At 50.4% G+C, this 20,462-nt stretch overlaps 1 protein-coding gene across 1 annotated transcript in view; it reads right to left on the bottom strand.

The window, feature by feature from the left end:
• Positions 1 to 1,302: 1,302 nt before the first annotated feature.
• The window catches only part of LRRC38 (leucine rich repeat containing 38), a 62,375-nt gene continuing 43,215 nt past the window's right edge, over positions 1,303 to 20,462 (bottom strand). Inside the window, exon 3 of the mRNA XM_019639696.1 lies at positions 1,303 to 8,907. Coding sequence (XP_019495241.1) covers positions 8,654 to 8,907 — 254 coding nt within the window. The 3' untranslated portion in view covers positions 1,303 to 8,653. The remainder of the gene's footprint in view (positions 8,908 to 20,462) is intronic.

Raw genomic sequence — 20,462 nt, 5'->3', positions numbered from 1 at the left:
GGCTGCTTGTGGTCAGAGTCTGTGTTTGTCCTGTGCTGCTGTGTGACCCGTGCCTGGCCAGGGGGTAAATAGTTAATATCTACTGAAGAATGAATGAGTGAATGAATGAATGAATGAGTCCCAAGTGAGAAGCATCCGGGATAAGGAGGATTTAGGCAGGACAAACGGAGGGAGAAGAGGGAAATTGCAAACCCAGATATCCTGGCAGCCTGTTCCACTCTCCCTGGAGCCCGGGAGGACGGGGCTGAAGATGTCTCAGGTGATGTATCAGATGGGGGTTTGAGGGATGGGGGAGCTGCAGGCGGTTATGCCCTGTCTGGACTTAACGTGCCGCGGGCTGGGCGGCTCCATGTGTAGGAGTCACTGGGACTGGAAATCACTGAGGCAGTGAATCCCACGTTGCACAGATAAGGAGCGCCTGCCCCCCACCCCCACCCCCCTCCTGCTATCACACTTGTTTCTCCCAACAAGCAATCAGGCTCTTTAGAAGACTCAGGATTAGCAAGAGAATAAGCTCTTTGAGGGAACTCCTCAAAGTGACAGGCTGACCTCCACTGAGAGCAGGTCTTTGGAAAATTGAATAACCTGAATGGTGCACTATGTCCTCCTGTTAGAGGCAGGTGGTGGACAAGGACAGGTGGAGGACAGTCCCTTCTCGTCGTCCCTGGGATTTCAGCCCTTTCTGCAGGGAAAGCCTGTCCAAGTAATTAACGGAAGTAATTAAGGGTCAGATGGTCACTAATGGAAATCACTCAGTACCCAGCCGCCAATGCCAAGGCTGGCAGTGCCAAGGAGAGGAGAGGAGGCGGCCGTCACTGCCTCACAGGACATGGCAGCCCAGGGGGCTTGCTCTCTGGGGCTCTCAGATGAAAGGCAGGGTGCGAAGCCTGGGGGTCATCTGCCATCATCAGTCCACACTAGGGCCATGGGGAAGGCTTCTGCGCTACAACAAAGATGGGCAACTGCCAAGGAAGGAAACACCCCCAGTGGTTCCTGACATCACTTCAGCCCTGGGCTCAGGGCTGTGCCCCCTGCAAAGAGAAAAAGCATTTTCCTTTAATACGCTCAGGATGTCTTGTAAACCCTCCCTTGGGTACATTCGTCTCAGTTTATATGTGGTTTTCAAGTCTGTGGAAAGGGTAGAAAATTTTCCATCTAACGCCCGTTCATCTACCCACCCACCTACTCCCTCATCCATCCATCCACCCACCATCCATTCACCTACTCACCTATTCACCCACCCACCATCCATCCATCCATCCATCCACCTATCCACCATCTATGAACCCACCCATCCTTCTATCCACCCACCCACCTACCTCACTCATTAACCTCATAAATATTTATCAGGTCTAGGCTCTGGGTATACAGGATAAACAAGACAAGCATGGACCTTGCTCTCACAGTTTTCAATCTAAAGAGGGGGAAACAGTTTACAAGCAAGCAAACCATACCCAAGAAGCCCACACAGCCATGAGTGCTGCGAAGAGAATGAAACAGGGTGATGAGGCATTAGAGGGAGACAGGTGAGGGTCTCTTCAGCTGGGATGGGCAGGGAAGACCTCTCTGAGAAGGTGACCTTTGAGCTGAGACCTGAATGATGAGAAGGAGCAAAGATCTAGGGGAAGAAAATTCCAGGGATAGGGGACAGCCAGGTCAAGGGCCCTCGGGCCGGAACAAGCGAGGCCTGTCTGGGGAACAGAAAGAGTGCCAAGGGGCTAATGGGCCTGAGTATTGGGGACAGGGATAGGAGCAGGTTGGTAAAGTCCGGTACCACTCACGGCAGCATCACACAGCCTAAGGGCCAGCCAGGTGAGCAGCAGGCCCAGCTCCGTTCCCCTCCACATACTCAGGTAGAATGTGAATGCTCTGGTACTTGGCTTGGATATTTTATTACTCTGCTATTTTAATACTCCAGTAATACTACTCCTAAATATTCTGTTAGAACCATTCCAGTGGTCACGAGTCACTTGCAGTCACCTGGCTTGACCCTCATCCTGGACTCTGCCTGCCTCCTCTCCCGCTTGGACTTCCTTTCCTAAGGGAGGGAGGCCGCATGGTGTGGCCCTCTTCAGTTGGAGAAGTGGATGTGCTCCAACAATTGAGGGCTCCTGTCTGCCAGGCCTGGTGTTTAGTGATGGAAGGCCCACTGGCGCCGACCTCATGGAGCTTACAGTCTAGAGGATGCCTCTGGGGACAGAGGGTCCCATGGGAGTGGGGGGTGGGGAGATGTCCATGGTGCCAGCTCAGAGCCCCACGGTGGGGATACCCTGCCCTGGAACCTCTTGCCTCCCCAGGCAGCTCATAAAAGTGTGTGGAGCCCATGACTTCCCACGGTCTCAGCAGAACCCTGCAGCCTCTCCCATCAATCAGGAAGGGACGCAGCTGCTGGATGGCTTCGAGGCCCACTTTCCTTCCTGTCCCACCTGAGCCTGATCTCGTTTGGAAACTGGCTGGTTGCCATGACGGCGGGTGGTGACACATTGACAAACCTGAGTGGAAGGAATCCTGACAAAAGAACAGTTTTGCTGTTCAGAGAAACGGGGAAATTGGGACGATCATAGGAGGTGTGGCGCTAAGCCCGGCCTAAGGGACTCATCTGAGGCCACAGAGGGGGCATTGTCCCCATTTCCATAAGAAACACACTGTGGCTCTGCCAAGTGAGTGAGGGCTGAAAGGAAGGTCACCTTCTGAGATCTCTAGGGATGGCAGTTTGGGATTCAACACCCAGGCAGGGCAGGGATGGTTTTGTAGTTAGTTGAATCTGCAGATGAAACCGGGGATACAGAAGGCTGACTACATATTTATTGAAAAAAAGTCTGCGTATAAGTGGACCCACGCAGTTCAAACTCGTGTTGTTCAAGGATCAAGTGTGTTTCTGGGGATGGAGTCTCTCTTGGGCTTAAAACCCAGACTGAACTGGCATCCACCACGCATCCATTATGTCTACTGAGGGTTCCCCCCTTGTCCTGGGCAGTGTGGCCTCTTCCTACCCTGCTGTGGCTCCTTGGACAACACGGCTTTGAACTGCGTGGGTCCACTTATACGTGGTTCTGAAAGGGTCCAGGGCACAGCCACTGGTGTCCAGCTACGAGGACAGAGTGGACACTCCACTGAAGTGTGGACCCTCCATTCTGGAGGGCTCCTCTTGAGGCTGGGTAACACATGGTTGCTTCACTCTGATTATTCACAGAGGCTCAAATGGGGGTGGGGGTTCTGTGCTGAGTGGCAAACCCTGAAAGGAGGATTCTTGGAAAACCAACGCCCAGCTCCGGTTCCAGTGGAACTCTGGCGAGCAAATGGGTTCATGACTAACAGTCCTGAAGACGGGTGTGAGGTTTTACCAAAAAAGCACACTGTATTTCGTCCAAGGCCAAAAATACAATAACGCACAGCCTGAAAAGGCATGTTTTCAAAAAGTGGATCACATTTGCAATTAGTGGAGAACAGTGTTGTGTTCTTTTTTTGTGTTTAAGAAATCTTTTACGTGGAAAAACAATGTCAAGTTTGGATGTGTGTTTATTGGCCTGGAGTCTTAGAGAAAAAAAGATACCTTGCTGGTGGCGGGCAAATAAAACCCACAGGGGTCTGCTTCGGGGAGGTTTTACTGAACAGGGTACGGCTAGACCACTTAGCAAATAATAAATGACTTTCACTCTCAAGGTTACCAGAAGCCACAAAAAGGAACTTATGGCCAATGTCCAGGGTTAGCGACTAGCTCAATGTTGGTGGTGGGATGTTAAGGGAATGGAGGGTCCAGGGTCCAGTTAAATTTGATAGAATTGGAGAAGGCACCCGCCCCCAGCCACTGATGGCACCTAGAACTCATGCCTGCAGTGTTGGCCGTCTGAGCCTGTAGGGACATGGTGGGGGGCGGGAGGGAGGAAAAGGGGGAGAAGAAGGGGGAGGAGGGAAGTGTGGGCGTTCAATACTAACCCTTCTCTGTCACTGGTGAAAGCGATTGGTGTGCATTCGGTTTTCAGCCTTTCTGTGTCAAGGCCCATTTTGACCAGTCCCACAAGGCAGAAGCGGTATCTGGTCCTAGGGCCGCAGCCAGGGTGGTCCCTGGTGTGGTACCCAGGCCCACCTGTACCATCTGTGCAGCCAGAACAAGAGTACAAGTACCTTCCACACACCCATATCTAAACAGTCACAAGTCCTACATGGCGATAAACTGGCAAAGAAAACGTTCTACCCAGCTACCTTAACAAAAATACCTTGTGAATGGCTTGGAAGACTAGGTTTAAAGGATGATTCTGGAATTCCTGGACATCTGCACCAGAATATGGCAGCGTGCGGAGAGCTGAGCCATCTAACCCCCCACCCCCTTTATTTTTCTAGCCCTGACTTCATCCTGTGCCTCTAGGGGGTCTTCTGCACCACAGGCTGTACATCCAACCTCTATTCACACCCCCCACCAATATCTACTGCTTGGCCACTCAGTTCACCTCGGAGTGTGGATGCTGGGAAGAGGCCTACCCCCAAGCTTGGGGTTGCTTGTGGGGGGGCAATTCTGGGGTCCTTAGTACCCAGAGAATGTTCTAGAAGAGGACACTGGTTCTGGGTGGGTGTGTGCCCTTGGTCCCACAAATTATTCACCCCAAGGGCACAGCTGGAGGGGAGTCAGAGCAGGGCCCTCTACAGCTCTGGACCCAAGATAGGGGCCCTTGCCCAGGTCAAAGGGATGCATTTGTGCTATCGGCTGTCATCGCAATAAGATGAATTCATCTGTGATGCCACCAGAATCCCCTGGCCATCAGATCTTGAGGAGACCTAGACTGTGAGACAAGATATTTTGGTGGTTTTGGCTTTCCTGAACAGGTCTGAGATGTTGGATTTGAGGCTCAAAATAAACTCATTCTGGGTGCACCTAGCAAGTGCATGCTGCTTTCCCTGGAGCCCAGCACACAGCCCCAAGGAATGTGCCACTCCACACCGTCCCTGCCAGGCCTGCTCCTGCTGGCCTGAGAAGGGAATGCAGTTGGACGGAGCGAGGCGGCGCAATGGTCAGAGCAGTGGCCAAAACCCACTCCATGACTGTAACCTACCCACCTTCTCTGAGCCTCAGCTTCCTCATAAACTTAGGGTAATGGCAGCTCTCATGTGGAGTTGTGAGGACACTCGCGGAGCTCATGTTTGCAGAAGTTCTACAATAGTATAGTGCCTGGAACGCATCTGTTTGCTCTTTCAACCAATATTATATTGTGCCACTGCTATGTGCCAGGTACTTGCTGTTCTAAATGCTGGGGACACAAATGGCTCAAGTTCCCGCCCTTGGCGAGCTCAGGTTCTAGACCAGAGAGTTAGACAATAAACACATAAACAAGTAGGATAATGTCACACCACAGTCTGTGCTGTGCAGAAAATGATATGAAGCGATGAGAGTGAGTCTGGGGAAGGTGACACACGAGACCCAAATGACACTCCAAATGGAGATCTGGGAGAGGGGCATTTCTGGTGCCCTGGAGGCCCTCAGTTGGGATGTAACACTGTTATTGCTGTTGATAATGATAAAACCCTACGGCAAGTCAGGGAACACTAAATCATTGCGTGTTGTTTGTGCAATGTCACTTCTCAAAAGGCCTTTCCCCAGTTAAGTCGTGGCTCCTGTTCAGCATATTTTCTTGGGCTTGACCACAGATGTCCCTCATGGCCCCAGCGTCCCCAGCGATCCTCAGGAACTTTATACCTGAGCAGTGACTATTTCAACTGGCAACATTTTAAAGCTCTTCTTCCCCAGAATCGTGATCATTCCAAAACTGGGGTGCAGTCAGCAGACATGATGGCTGACTGGTGCCCAGCGAGCCCCAGGTCGCCCCTCCTTGGCTCACGCCTTCATTTGGAAAATAACCAGTGGCCCCTATGGTTTGCAGGGCTTATGCCCACTGACCAGAATGAACCACTTGAGGCAGACTGAGCAATAAAACACACTCATTATGTGGGACTGCATCCACCGGAACCTATTAGGACAAGGGGCTGGTGTTATTTCCACAGCTTGGGACACCGTCTCCCCAGGACTCTGAGAGAAACATATTGTGACTTTGGCAGGGCCCCAGCTGGGCCCAGGACCTTTAAAATGTGCCTGTGGTAGGGTGCTCCTGGGGATAGGGACTGGAGACTGGGATGACAGGCAGTAATTCAAACCTCACACAAGTCTCAGCTGAATCTGTGGCCAGGCCGGGGAGGTGCTGACAATAGATTGTCTTGTGTCTCAAACTCCCAGCCTTTAAACCCTTGCACCCCCCGCCCCCCGTGATCTTTCATCTTCCCTCCAGTGGCCCAATGTCAGTGGAGTGCACCACTCTCCTTATTGAAAACCTTTTCAAGGAACCTTCATTCACAAAGATGTCAATGATGGCTGGAACCTTTAGACTGGAATTCAAGCAGCACCTAATTGTTCGTGATGACCAATTTCAGTTTTCTTATATTGTTTCCTCAATGGCAGCGTCGCCTGCACTGAGGGTGGAGGCCACAGAGGTGGCTCAATGTGCTGAGGTTGCCATGGAGTCTAGAAAGATGCTGCCCTCTTCCCCGCTGCCCAGTGACTCTATGGGAAGACAGCCCTTCTGTGCCAGGGGTCTCCTCCACTGCAGCCAAGAATGCTGGGGGCTAGAAGGAGTGACCAAGGATGGGGAGAGGGGAAGAAGGGTAGAGAAAGAGAGCAGAAGGGAGAAGGGGGGTCAAGGAGGTGAGAGGAGGCAGGATTCGGCTCCAAGCCACCCGAGCAGAGCCCTTCCCCAATGTGATGGTTAACTGTATGCGTCACCTTGACTGGGTCACAGAGTGCCCAGATATTTGGTTAAATGTTGTTTCTGAGTGTGTCTTGAGGATGTTTCTGGATGAGATTAGCATTAGGCTCTATAGACTGTATAAAGCAGACTGCCCTCCCCAGTGTGGGTGGGCCCCATCCAACCTGCCAAGGACCTGAATACAACAGAAAGGTGGAGGAAAGGAGAATTCACTCTCTCTCTCTCTGACTGCTTGACCTGGGTCTTCTCCTTCCCTCAAACTAAAACTTAACCATTGGTTCTCCTGGTCGTCAGGCCTTTGGACTCAGACCGGAACTACACCACTGGCTCTCCTTGGGTCTCCAGCTGGCCAGCTACAGGTTCTGAGATCTTTCACCTCCATAGTCATGTGAGCCAATTCCTTATCATTCATAGATAGATAGATAGATAGATAGATAGATAGAATACCCACATCTCCTGTTGGTTCTGTGTCTCTGGAAAACCCTGGCTAATATACCCAACTACCCACTCTTGAGAGGTTTCTACCAGTACTCTGTCAGAAGACCTCATTTATTTCCTTCATGGCCCTTATCACTACTTGCAATTAGTTTTGTTTACTTGCTTGTTTTAAGTTCCACCTGTGATAAGATGAGACCCACGTGAACAGGGGCCTGTCTTTCTTATGCATTGCGTCTCCACAGTGCCTGACGCTTAGCAAACACTCAGTAATTCCTTGTGGAAGCAAAGATGGAAGGGGGCAGGGGAGGCAGACAAAGGACAGGTGATTCTCAGAAATATTCCTGGAGTTTCTCGGGAGCCCCTCGTCTGAAGGTCAGTCCCCAGCAAGGTCCAGGGCTGGTGACACACGTCATCTTGCATGAACCTACTGGGTCCATGACATTGTTTTATACTGTCTTTGAACCAAGTGTTGCATCCCACATCCGGAAAAACACTGCCTGTCACAGCCTATGCGCCAAAGAAATGTCACACCCCCGCTAGGGCTACTGATGGAGGTTTTTCAGAGACCAAGTCCCAGTGTGTTTGTTTTGTTTTGTTACTATTTTCTTGGTCCGATGCAACCTGCCTTCTGAAAGCCTAGCCTCCGGGAAAGTTTACTCCAAGTTTTGGAGATGACACATCTGGCGAGGTGCCAGCACAGAGAATGGCCAGATGTTATTTGGCTGAGGAGGGACTCACGGGGCAGGATGTGGGAACTGGGAAGGGAAATAACTTCAGAGGGAAGAGTGGCTCTGAGCAGAGGCTATCACAATTGTACAAAACGACTATCCTTCCCCTTCTAGTTGCTAAATCCAAGGATAAGGATCAGGGTTTGAGTTGTGTTGACAAATGTTTTCCTGACCCACTCACCAAAATATAACAACAAACACCCTTTGGCCAGTTCTAGGTTTTCTCCTCGGTGCCATGGTAGTCAACTGTGGGTTTGTTCTTTGAGTAAATCCCATGTTTGCCGAAGCGTATCTCGGGAAGAACAGAAGTCCAGGAAGAGGGACCTGAACCCGAATCCCCACTGTCTAAACTGCTGCCTCTTGAGAGGAAGGAGATACTGCATGGTCTCCCCGTACGGACGTCACAAAATCATCTCTGTGGGCTCATATCCCCTAGGTTGGCTTCCAGTCATCAGCCATGAAGCCTGACTCGGCCATCTTCTCCCCACACACACACCTCAAACTGAGAGGCAGGCTCTCCTCCGGGAATCCTTCCTGAGCTCCACGCTCTGTGAATTCTCAACTCTGAGATCGGAGGTCCCACCAGGTACGCCCAGGGTGCCAGGCGTGGAGCAGGTGCTGTTGGGTGCTCTGGGCACTGACGGTGGTTGGTTTCTTTTCTGCTTTCAGCATTTCCCTCTCTTTTCAAAGGGGAGCCACCAGCATGGGTTCTGGAAAACGAGGTCTGGGAGGGGCGGCTCAGTCGTCTTCATCATCATCTTCGTCCTCGGAGTCTTTGTTGGGGGTGCATCTCTGGAAGCACTGCACCACGGTGGCCAGAAAGAAGCTGGAGATGATGGCGGCGATGGACACGGCCACGCCGGAGAAGATGATGATGAACAGGTCTGTGAGCGAGAGGCTGAACTTACACTCATTGAAGCTGGCCTCTGACAACTCGTGCAGGAAAATTCTCCTGTTCTCCATGGGCAGGGAGCACTGGATTTCGTCAAGGCCTGGGAGAGGGCGGGCAGAACGAGAGAGAGCTTTAGGCTATAGCACCGGATTGCAGAGCAAAAGGGTGGTAAGGCGAGCGCTTACAAAGTGCAAAGCAGGAGCAGCCCCCCAAACACAAAAGCGGGGGAGGGGGGGGGAGCTGATTGGAATGAAATGTAAGCTTTTCAGAAAGCCTCAGAGGGTCAGCCAAGTGGCTCAGTTGGTTAGGAGTTGGCTTGGGAGTGCAAGCTCTGAGCAGCAGGGCCGCTGCTTCGGTTCCCACATGGGCCAGTGATGCTGCGCCCTCTACAGCTAAGATTGTGAACAACACGTCGACCTGGAGCTGGGCTACCATGAGTGGCCAGCAACGGCATAGGCTTCAGTGGGGCTGCTATGAGCCGCTGTGAGTGGCTGTCCTTGGCCAGTGACTGACTGCTGCAGCCGGGAAGAGCACAATGATCATAATACCAACATGGGCCAGTGAAGCAATGTCCTCCACAACTAGACTGAAGAACAAAAGGACAACTACTTGTCTGTTCCCCTTCTCTGATTCCCCAATAAAATCCTTAAAACAAACAAACAAACAAAAACTTCAGGGTAGGGGCGGATGGTTAGCTCAGTTGGTTGGAGCGCAGGCTCATAACACCAAGGTTTGCCAGTTCGATCCTCACATGGGCCAGTGAGGTGCACCCTCCACAACTAGATTGAAAACAACTACTTGACTTGGAGCTGATGGGTCTTGGAAAAATACACGGTTCCCCAATAAAAATAAAAAAAAAAGCCTCAGGGGAACCGCAATAGCAGAAATCAGGAAGTATCGTCTTCCTCAACCTACTCTAAGGCGTGGTGCTCCTCTGACTTTGAATCACTCACAGTGGTGGTAGAAGGGCAGCGCCATCTTTTTAGGGTTTAGGACTTCCGTAGACCCTAAGTCAGACTGGTAATACCCAGGTTCAGGGGCAGGGAGAGGGGAGGCGGGCAGGGCAGATGCAGTAGGATGGGGGCTGTGTCAGTGTTTGTCACCGTCCTGATACACGATATGAAATATATACAAAGTCAAGTTCCTGCCATGATTTTACAGACATCAGATATAAGAAAATGCATGAAATTCAAATGCATAAAGAGCTCAGATCATCTGTTTCTGATCTGGAAGAAGAGAGAAAAACAAGCAGAAGTAACTAACACTCATTACGCTTACTAAGTGCAAGCACTGTTCTAAGTGCCACATCCATATGAACTCTTAACTCTCACAACAATCTTCTGAGGTGGGTACTATTATTATGCCCATCTATGGGTAAGAAAACGAAAGCACAGAGAGTTTACATAGATAGCCTTTAGCCACACAGCGTCACAGAGATGGAAGGACGCCATTTTGACATTAAGCTCAACTGCCAGCAATCTCTACTTGCCTTTGACTTCCTTTCAAAGTTCAGGAAAGCTTTCAATTGCCCTCTTTTTCAGTGCTTCTCGGTTTCAGAAAGCTGGCCCTCAACCCATCTCCAGCATTATCTGAAAGTCAGGATGATTTCTTCACATCACACTGATTCGCTCATTTCTGTCCTGCAAAGAGCGGCCCTGCTAATTGTACAGCAAACCTGCAACCCCCCCCCCCTTTGGGTCTTTATTTGCATATATTTCATCCTCCAGCTAAGAAACAGAAGTGGGAGGAAGAGTGGCTGAGCTCCCTTCTTCCTTCTGTCCTGGCTCATCTTTAACATGCTGATAGCCAACCCTGATGCTCTCATCCCCATGGGAACCACTGCCTAGCAACCAGGCTCACAGTCCCACCTCTCCCAGGATCAATGCCTACCTTCTCCGCCCAAGGAATCAGCTGGACCAGAGTTCTGCAAGTATCTCCACTTTTCACTTTGACTACAGTTTTTGACTGTTTCTCTTCTTAAAGAAGCCAAACTTGTCTACTTGTTCTGAGCGTTTTAAATGCATTTGAACAGGAGAGCTTTAAGACAGAGTCACATAGGGATTTCCTTACAGACACTGTTTTCTTCAACGGAAAAGCGGGAAAATCAACTGACCTGTCTCTTCTTAACATCCACCCCACCCCCAGCCAAAGATGGTATGAAAATAAACAAGACGGATACCAATGAACTTCATCAAATAGGCAATTTCTAAAGCCCAGATAATGTCTGCCATCTTCAGACCTGTAAGAGGTCATTATTACCTACAGAAACATTCTAGAAGTCCTTCTTTAATGAGCTGTGTGAACTGGAAAACAACCACAACAAAACACCAGCCTACAGACCCTGCCGTTTAAATCCAGCCTTTGCTGGCCCCGGCTCTCCAAGTTGATTCTGATTTCTACGATGGTCTTTGTGCCCTGAGATTAGGTTTGGCATGTTTACAAAGGCACGCTTTTAGGAAATACCACCTCGCATATTTCTCTGTGGCGAGAAGAGACAGACTTGTTTGAAAGAGTGCTGCACACAAGCCCACTCGGGGCGGGAGAGGCTGGAACACGCTCGAACGCGCCATCGTGATAAGATACACTGACTTAATGGGTTTCCATAGCTCACAAAGGGCTGGGGAATAATAGTTCCACAAAGAGAATCAGCCCGGCCAGGCCCACCGAGGGGGCAGGGCCTCACTGCCAAGGTTCTCTAAAGACGCAGTTGAGGCCAACTGCAGAACTCAGGAGTTGGGGTCATCGGACTTTGGGGTTCCCTCTTTTCTCCTGCAGGATCTTACTTTAGACCAGGGGTTTCTTAGTCTCCGCACTGTTGACATTTGGGGCTGGATAACTCTATGATGGGGGGGCTGTCCTCTGCACTGCATGATATATATGTCGTTACCCCTGTCCTCTACCCACTGGAGGCCGGTAACATGTCTCCTCCCACTGTGACAATCAAAAATGTCTGCAGACAGGGCCACATGTCCCCAGGAAGGGGCTGGGGAAGGAGACAGAATCCCCCAGTTGAGAATGCTTGGCTGAGTACGTCATCTCCGAAGGCGGGGCTACTCTTAGTTACTAAACAAACCTTTAGTTATTAAACAGCTTCCTTGATTCATGCACGAAACAAAACGGGTGAGGCTTCATGCTAGACACAAAGGAAAAACAACGCTGAAAGAGAAAAGGGAAGAGGAAAGGAAGGAAGGGAGGAGAAGAGGGAGGGAAAGAAGAGGAAGAAGAGAGAGACTTAAGCCTAGTGGGAGGGGCATCAGGACACGTGCACAAATCATATTTTAAGAGAGAAAGTGAGAAATCGCACAATAGGTCCAGGGAAAGCCCAGAGGAGTTGAGAGGTGAGAGCAGAGGCCTCAGGTGTGTGTGTGTGTGTTGGGCGGGGGAGCAGAGGGCAGAGAAAGGATGGGCGGGCATGGGACGGGAGGAGGGGCCACCCCCTATGACCTCCCTACTTGATTTGGAAGTTCTCCCCACTTCCCTGACCCCATCTCCTCAGCATCTGAGTTAAGAAGAGTGAACAAAAAGAGTGAACAAAAGCCAGTACTTATGTGGCACTTCCTGTGTGCCGGCTGCTGCTCCTAGGGTTTTACACGTATTAGCCCATTTAATCCTCATGCCAACCTAATTTGGAACCTACTGTAATCATCCCCATTTCACAGATGGTCAAACTGAGGCACAGAGACATCAAATGACTTGTCCAGGAAATGACAGAGCTGAGACTGACCGTAGCCACTACACCGTCCCACCCTTTCCCCAGGGTAGGGCAGGGGAGACCCAAGGCAGCAGCAGCTCGGCCTGGTGCCTCCGAACAAATTCCCTCCAAGCAGAGTGATGCCCTAGAAAGATGCCCTTGAACTCTCCAGCAACCCTCCTGGTCCCAGGCTCTGGCCTGGACAGGCTGGAACATTCGCGCTGCCAGCAGAGTCTCTGGACGCCCTTGTCAGGAGAAGGGCTCCGTGGACGTTCTGAAATGCAGGCGTGGAGGAGGCCCCCTTGCATGTGCAGCTGGAGAATCACTGCCAGGAATTGAGATTTGGATTAAGAGGTGAAAAGTGGCAGCCAGGAGCCACGCTCAGGCTGTAGCATGCTTTTGTTGGGCATTGCAACAATGGTGGTCTTTTATTCTAAGAATCTAAAAACACATTTAAATGGGGAGATAAGACAATGTTGTCACACGGAGTCAATTGTCGGGCTGCTGCCATGAGTCAGGACACTGCCGGGGGCCTGGTCATGCACTCATGTCACGAGCATTTGAGTTTGCAGCCCCCTGGGGCAGTGGGCCTGTCACCTGTCCCAGGGGCAGATGAGTGAAAGGAATGGACAGGAGTTGAGGAAACGACCATTAGCTGTATGACAGATCTCTCGGAGCCTAGAGTCCAGAGCTGTGGTCCTCAGGCTTTTGAATTTTACATAGTGGTAAAAAAATTTTAAAAATAAAAGGAGAGGAGACTGACATAGGACTGCAGTTTATAATCCTACCCAATTAGGCCATTACACTCACACACCATCATTTTATAAAAGAGAGAACATTTGTACACCGTTAAAGTTAAGAAGGACAAGGGCCGGCCGAGTGGCTCAGTTGGTTAAGAGCTCGCTCAAGAGTGTGAGCTCTGAGCAACAGCGGTTCGATGCCCGGCCTGAGCTGAGCTGCCAACAGGTGGCAGGATGGCTCAGCTAAAAAAAATAAATAAATCAAAAATAAAATAAAGTTAAGAAGGGCAGGATAACATTAAACAGCCATAAATACATTTGGTTTTAGGAAAAACTCACCACAAGGCCCTCATGTTCTCATTGTGCAAAGGACAGGATGGCGACTTGGCCGGGGCCCCATTTGGGAACCAGCATCTTATCTCTACTCTCCACTCCACCTGGAACGACTGTCTGGGATCGCCTCCTTATTCCTCAAAACCAGAGGTCCACAAGCCACAGCTCCCAGGCCAAACGCCCCTGCCTCCCCCATATGTTTATGTCAATAAAGTCTTATTAGAACACAGCCAGGAACAGTGGTCTGCACATTATCTAGGGCTGCGCTGGCACCACGACGGCAGGCTTGAGTAATGGCAAGAGACTGTATGACTCACAAGGCCTAAAAGGGTGCTGCGATGACCCTGGTTTGCAGATAAGGAAACTGAGCAATTATGTGACCTGCTGGAGGTGGTTCAGCTAAGGAACAGCGGAGCTGGGATCTGGAGTCAGCCCGCCTGAGTCCAGAGCGTGTGCTGTTAGCCATTCCCCTCCCCTATTGCCTTAAAAACACTTGCACACGTTACTGCAGGGGATACTCAGACCTGTTGGGTCATATTACACCAAAGCTGCACAGTGAACTCATAAGCCCGGTCTGGAACCCATATTCCCTCCAAGGGTGGCCCAAGCCCAGAGTACTCAGTGGAAAGAACGTAAAAGGTCATTCTAAAGGGTTTGGGTGTTGTATTAGTTTCTTAGGGCGGTCGTAATAAATGACCACAAGTGGACGGCTTACAACAAATTTATTCTCTCGCTGTTCTGAAAACCACAAGTCTGAAACTGAAGCACCAGCAGGGCCAGGCTCCCTCTGAGGGCTCCAGGGGAGAACGCTTTTTGCCTCTTCCAGGTTCTCGAGGCTGCAGGAGCTCTTTGGTTTCCGGCCGCGTCACTCCAGTCACTGTCTGTCTTTCAAATCTCCCCATCTTTACCTGTCAATGTTCTACCTTACAACGACACCAATCATTGGACTCAGGGCCCACCCTAAATCCAGGACAATCTCATCTCAAGGTCCTTAGCTTAATTATATCTGCAAAGACTCCAGATAAGGCCACATTCACAGGTTCCAGGGGTTAGGACATGGACATGTCCTTCTGGGGGGATGCAAGTCAACTCACTATAGGGGTCTCGTGTGTGGCAGTCACTTGTTGACCCTTGGCTTCTCCCCCTCCATCTCTCCTTATTTGGAGGCTGCTCCCAGTTTTCAGTGCGGGCAATCGCCTCTCACTTCTTGGGTTCGTTTTGGTGCCACTTTCTTAAAATGCACAGCCTTTCCTTGGCCAGGAGGTCAGCACATGACCCACATCGGGCCGGAGTCTCTCTGTTCTCGTATACTGAATCTTGGGTGGATTGACCAAAAAAGATGGCCAGAGCCCACTCAGTCCTGCAGCCCTGCCTGGAGAAATCGTCATTTGGTTTCTGCTTTCTAGATTCCAGAGCTGCCTCATTCTTTCCTGAGCCTGTGTCCCGAGCCTTCTCTTCAAAGTGTGAGTTACCTGACATCCCTGTAATAAGTCCCTCCCTCCTGTTGTTTATGCTCAAGAGGTCCAAGCAATGGATTGTAGGAAAATGAAGTTCAAGGATGGGCTGGACACCTGTTCTGTCAGCCTCTGCCCCACAGCCACAAATCATCTCACTCTGCCAGCTGTCACTATAAAACCACATGCTGGTGGCTCCAGTGTCTTGAGAAAGGGGGTACGGTTCAGCACAGCTCACCTTGTCTCCAAAGGAGAAAACTCAGTGAGTGGGCACAACTGAATCCTGGGAAGCCGAGTTCCTACCTCTTGTCCTGTTATGGGTTTTCCTCTAATCCACATCTCCCATCCCCAAAACAAAGTGGGTTCCAGCTCATTCTGGCCTAGCCAGATGGGGCCCACTGCTCCTCGCCTTCATAATCGCCTCTTCCTTCCCCCACCAAGGCACGCTCAGAAGAGACAGGCCACCTTCCTGTGGCTCCGCACCCTGCCTGCTGCCGCCCCTCCAGCCTCTCTCCCCTTGACTGATGACTTCTCCCCAGCAGCTGACACCTGAGCTGGAGAGGGTGAAAAGCTGCCACTGTCCAGAAATAGATGGTGACACAGTGGAAGGTAGACTGAGATTAGTCTCCCGTCCCTTACCAACACACAGGCCTATAGCCAGAGAATCTCTTGGGGCCTTTCCCTGGTCTGGCCTCCGGGGAACTGCCTAGCCCAGATCAATGACAGCCTCTCCTAAGTCCCTTTTGTCACTAAAAATGTATTTTTGTTTTCCTAATTCCGTTTAACATACAAAGCCTGTGTACACACTGAAGCAATAGAAATAAAATGGAGGATAAAAGAACCCATAAATCCATGTCTAACACGTAATTGCACAAACTTGTGAATATACTAAAACCTTACTAGATTTTTCTATGGGTACGTGTACATAAATCTTTCAAGTAGAAATATGCCGCCACTCTGTCGGCTAACCATACCAGGAAGCTCTTTCTATTCAGCCAGTATAATGATCAAACACCAGTTGTAGTGGCTAATGGGTATTTTATTGTGTAGATGAACTGTGACTTACTGACCGGAACTCAGGACGTCTCGAGTGTTTTTCTTACTAGAAGCAAAAGCTGCTATGAGCGTCCGTGTACACATTTTTAATGATTTCCCATGACACACAGTCCTCCAAGCTGAAGATTGTGTGACAGTCCCCAAACTCATGCCAACAAGGGCTTTTGTAACTTTTTCATCTTTGCCAGTCTGATAAGCCATAAAACAGCATATTGTTGATTTGATGTGCATCTCTCTGATGACCAGTAGAGCCAGCTGAAGGTTGTATGGCGCGCTCATTGGCCATATGGATTGTTCTTTTGTGAACTGTCTGGCCAAGACCTGTGATAGTGCTTCCAGGTCTGCTCAAGGTGTGAGAAGGCCCTAGTGACAAGGAGCGTCAGGGAGAGGGTGGCTAATCCATTCACTCAACACATTGCTGGAGTTACAATTCCTGGGGATGGGAGCACCCCCTCTCACACCCTGGAGGGAGGATCAATATAAAGGGACCCCCAGGCATTGTTCCTGCTGCTCTCGCCAGAGCTCACCACTCCCATCACTCTCCTCTCTGCTCCCTGGAGTAAGAGGGCTCAGCCTGGGCCAGTGAACACCTTGCCAGGCCCCTGTGAGAGCCTCCCGAACTACAAACCCAAAGGACCAAGAAACAGCAGCTTTGGTCCTTTCACGCACGCAGGCAGACTTTCAGCCAGGGTCTCCTGGCTTCACAGCATCATGGATCTGAAGGAACCTTTGACATCTGTTAGTCCCCCTCCCCACCACCCTGACCCCTGTATTTTACAGAGGAGGGGCCCAGGGAAGTTAGGCAACTTGTGTCAGGTCACAATGAAGTCTAGATGGACCCCAGGTCTCCTGGCTGCTTGCTTAGGTGCTCTTTCTGGGCCTCGGGGTCTCAGCTGACTAGGATCACCTGGAGAAGGTGTAGGTCCCATGGCCCCTGCTGCAGCCGCTTGGTGCTGCAAAAGAAGACTGCGCAGGGGGCATGTGAGGTACGCCAGGCTCACTCCTGCTTTGGAAGGGTGGGGTGCTGCGGGACACCAGCTCTAATTCCTGATAGTGCTGACCTCTGTTCCCCACCACCACTTTCATTAAATATCAGGTGCCACATAAGGGAAAATTCCCAACTGTCCTCCCTGTCTCAGCCAGCAGACACTTCTGATTAAGTAATCAGCTGATTTCTATTAGAAGAAGGTTACCAGCAGCATCGGGTCAAAGGCTCCTGCTTAGTCCTGGCTCCATAGAGCATGTCTGTAGGAGGGCAGCACAGAAGAGTGGTTACTGCACCAGGACTGGGACTTGTGTCTGCTATCTGACACTCCAGCCCATCTCCTACCCCTGAACCTCAGGACACCATCAGTCTCACACACAAGCATGGAAAATTGACTGACCCACAATGCAGTTTCCCCATCCTGCCCTCCCCCAGTAAGATGAACAGAGATGATCACTGAAGGCTTAAATTTTTATTCTCTGGGTGGCATGCATGCATTTCCACTTCCTCCACCAGCATCTCCATCACTGCCACCATCTTGACCATCACTGCCACTGCTACTTCCACCACCTTCCCCGTGTCTGCCATCTCCACCATCCCCACCATGATGCCCACCTTCCCCATGTCCACCATGTCCACCATCTCCACCATGATGCCCACCTCTCCCATGTCCCCCATCTCTACCATCTCCACCATGATGCCCATCTCCCCATGTTCCCCATGTCTACCATCTCCATGATGTCCACCAAAAAGCCCCCCTCCATCATTCCTACCACCACCACCACCACCACCACCATCACTTTGAATCATCAGTAACAGACATTTGCTATGAGTGGGGCCCCGGGCCGAGTACTGGGGATGCCAACCTGTGTCTGTTATTGATGATCTGGTTAGAGAGAGCCTTCTGCCAAGACCAGTGTGAGGAAGTCTAAGACTGGCCCCATGAGTCTGGTACCTCCCATAGATCATGTTGCCTCTGGGTGCTCAGAGACTCCCACTGTGGCTCCCTCCCTGAACCTCCCCTTCTGAGCTCCCTAACTACGTGTCCCAAGTTGATCTCTAATGGTGGGCTTTCTGGTCCGCTGGAATAAGTCACATGAATGTCTTGGAGGTGAGAAGGGGTATACGTATTAGGGGGTCCCCTCCAATTACACCGTTGACCATGATTACACGTTCTATAGGGAAGTACTATTTATTGAAACTCCTACTATTTACCGGGAACTATGATAAGTGTGTCACCATTATCATCTTATTTAATCCTCTTTCTCAAAAGCCCTGTAGAGCAGTGGTTCTCAACAGGGGGTGACTTTGCCCCTCGGCGGGCATTTGGTGATGTCTCGAGATATTTTTGGTTGTCACTACTGGGTGGGGTGCTACTGGTACCTAATGGGTAGAGGTCAGGAATGCTGCCACACATCCTACAGTGTACAGGACAGCCCCCACGATGATGAAAGCCAGCCCACAATGTCAATAGTGCCAAGGCTGAGATGCCCTGCATTAAGGTATTTTTTTACTCCCATTAAAAAAAATGTGGTTTTTTTTAAAATTGTGGTAAAATAACACAACATAAATAACATAACATTTACCATCTTAAACCGTTTTTAAGGGTACAGTTTAGTGGCATTAAGCACTGGGTTGTCGGAAAAGCCGTGACGTATTTTTTCTATGTTTTTGGTTGCAAAAATGCGTCATGACTTTTCCGACAACCCGATACATTCACAGTGTTGTGCAACCGTCACCACCACCCATCTCCAGAACTCTTTTCATCTTGCAAAACTGAAACTCTGTCCCCATTAAACACTAACTCCCCATTTTCCCCTCCCATGGCACCTGGCGACCACCATTCTACTTTTTGTCTCTATGAATTTGACTACTTTAAGGTGCCTCAGACTAGTGGAATCATACAGTATTTGTCCTTTTGTGAATAGTTTATTTCACTTAACATAGTGGCCTCAAGGTTCCTCCATATTGTAGCACGTGTCAGGATTTCCTTTCCTTTAGGGCTAAATAATACTCACTGTGTGGATGGGCCCCATTTTGCTCATCCAGTTATCTGTTAATGGACACTTGGGTTGTTTCCACCTTTGGCAATTGTAAGTAACGCTGCTATGAACAACATGGGGGGCACAAACAGGGGGTGTTTTTTAGATACGGAGGCCAGGGCTCGGAGAAGCTTTGCGGCTTGCCCAAAGTCATACAACTCATTTGTGAGGGTCTTGATTTAAAGGCAGGCCTGTCACCAAAGCCCATTCTCGCCCCAAGACACCAAGCTGCCCTTAATATTGACGGGGCTCCCTCAGATATTGGTCATCTGGGGAACTTCACTCGATCTCTCCTCAGTGACCAACTTCATCCAACCATGAAACTCGACTGTGTGTGTCCCCTGTCTCTGCTGAGCGACGCCACCTTTCCTCTCTTCTATGGACTCTGTCCATCCTTCCCGCTCACATGTGAGGCCTGCCTCTCCCTGGGGCTCCCTAGTGGCCCCTTCATCCCCAAGGCTGGGGATCCCCCAATTGTGTCGCTTGTGCCAGTCACTCCACGACATCTCCCTGTGAGTGCTGGCATTTCCTCCTCAGTCCATAAAGTTCTCTCCATGCCCCAAACAACTCCAAAATCATTTACCAACAAAAGAAATTTTTATTTTCCTGGGAAGTTGGGAACCAGGTTCGTTTTTCATTATGTTTATAATTCTGCTGGCAGCTGGGGCCAAGGGTAGGCTTGTGATCCAGCAGACGCCTTCACCTCGTGGTGCTCAGTGGGTCCTGGCACTGTGGCAACTGCTGTCACTGGGGCCAGAGTTACAGGTTGTTGGGAAATGAGTGCAGACTGAGGCATTTGGGGGCGGGGGTCATAGGAACAAACAGTCTGTGCAGGTGGAAAGAACCTCACCGTCATCTGACCCTCGACTTTCACAGGTGGGGAACAGGCCTGCAGAAGTGAAGTGGCTGACATACTTCCCTGTGGTTGGCAGAATAATGCACTCCACCCAAAAGTGTCGACATCCTAGCCACAGAATCTGTGAATGTGATCAACCTTACATGGCAAAAGGGACCGTGCAGATGTGATTAAGCTGAGGACCTTGAGATGGGCAGATTTTCCAGGTGGGTTCAATGGAATCACAGGGTCCTTATAAAAGGGAGGTAGGGGAGTCAGAGAAAGAGGCGATGATGGAAACGGGCGTCAGCACCGTGAGGGTCCACAAGGCTAATGGCAGGCGCGTGCACCTGTCTCTGTGTGTGCTGTACTAAAATAAAGCTGTGTGTGTGTGTGTGGGGGAGGGGCAGACACCATACTTGTCCATTGTGTCAACACGGGAAAGGGCGCAGAAGCAAAAAGAAATTAAAAATGATATGCCATTCCAGAAAGGCCAAACTATACAGTAAAAAAAAAAAA

Source organism: Hipposideros armiger, unplaced genomic scaffold (assembly GCF_001890085.2).
Source record: "Hipposideros armiger isolate ML-2016 unplaced genomic scaffold, ASM189008v1 scaffold_46, whole genome shotgun sequence".
In the NCBI taxonomy this organism is placed as follows: Eukaryota; Metazoa; Chordata; class Mammalia; order Chiroptera; family Hipposideridae; genus Hipposideros; species Hipposideros armiger.
This window is presented reverse-complemented; position numbering and strand designations above follow the sequence as displayed.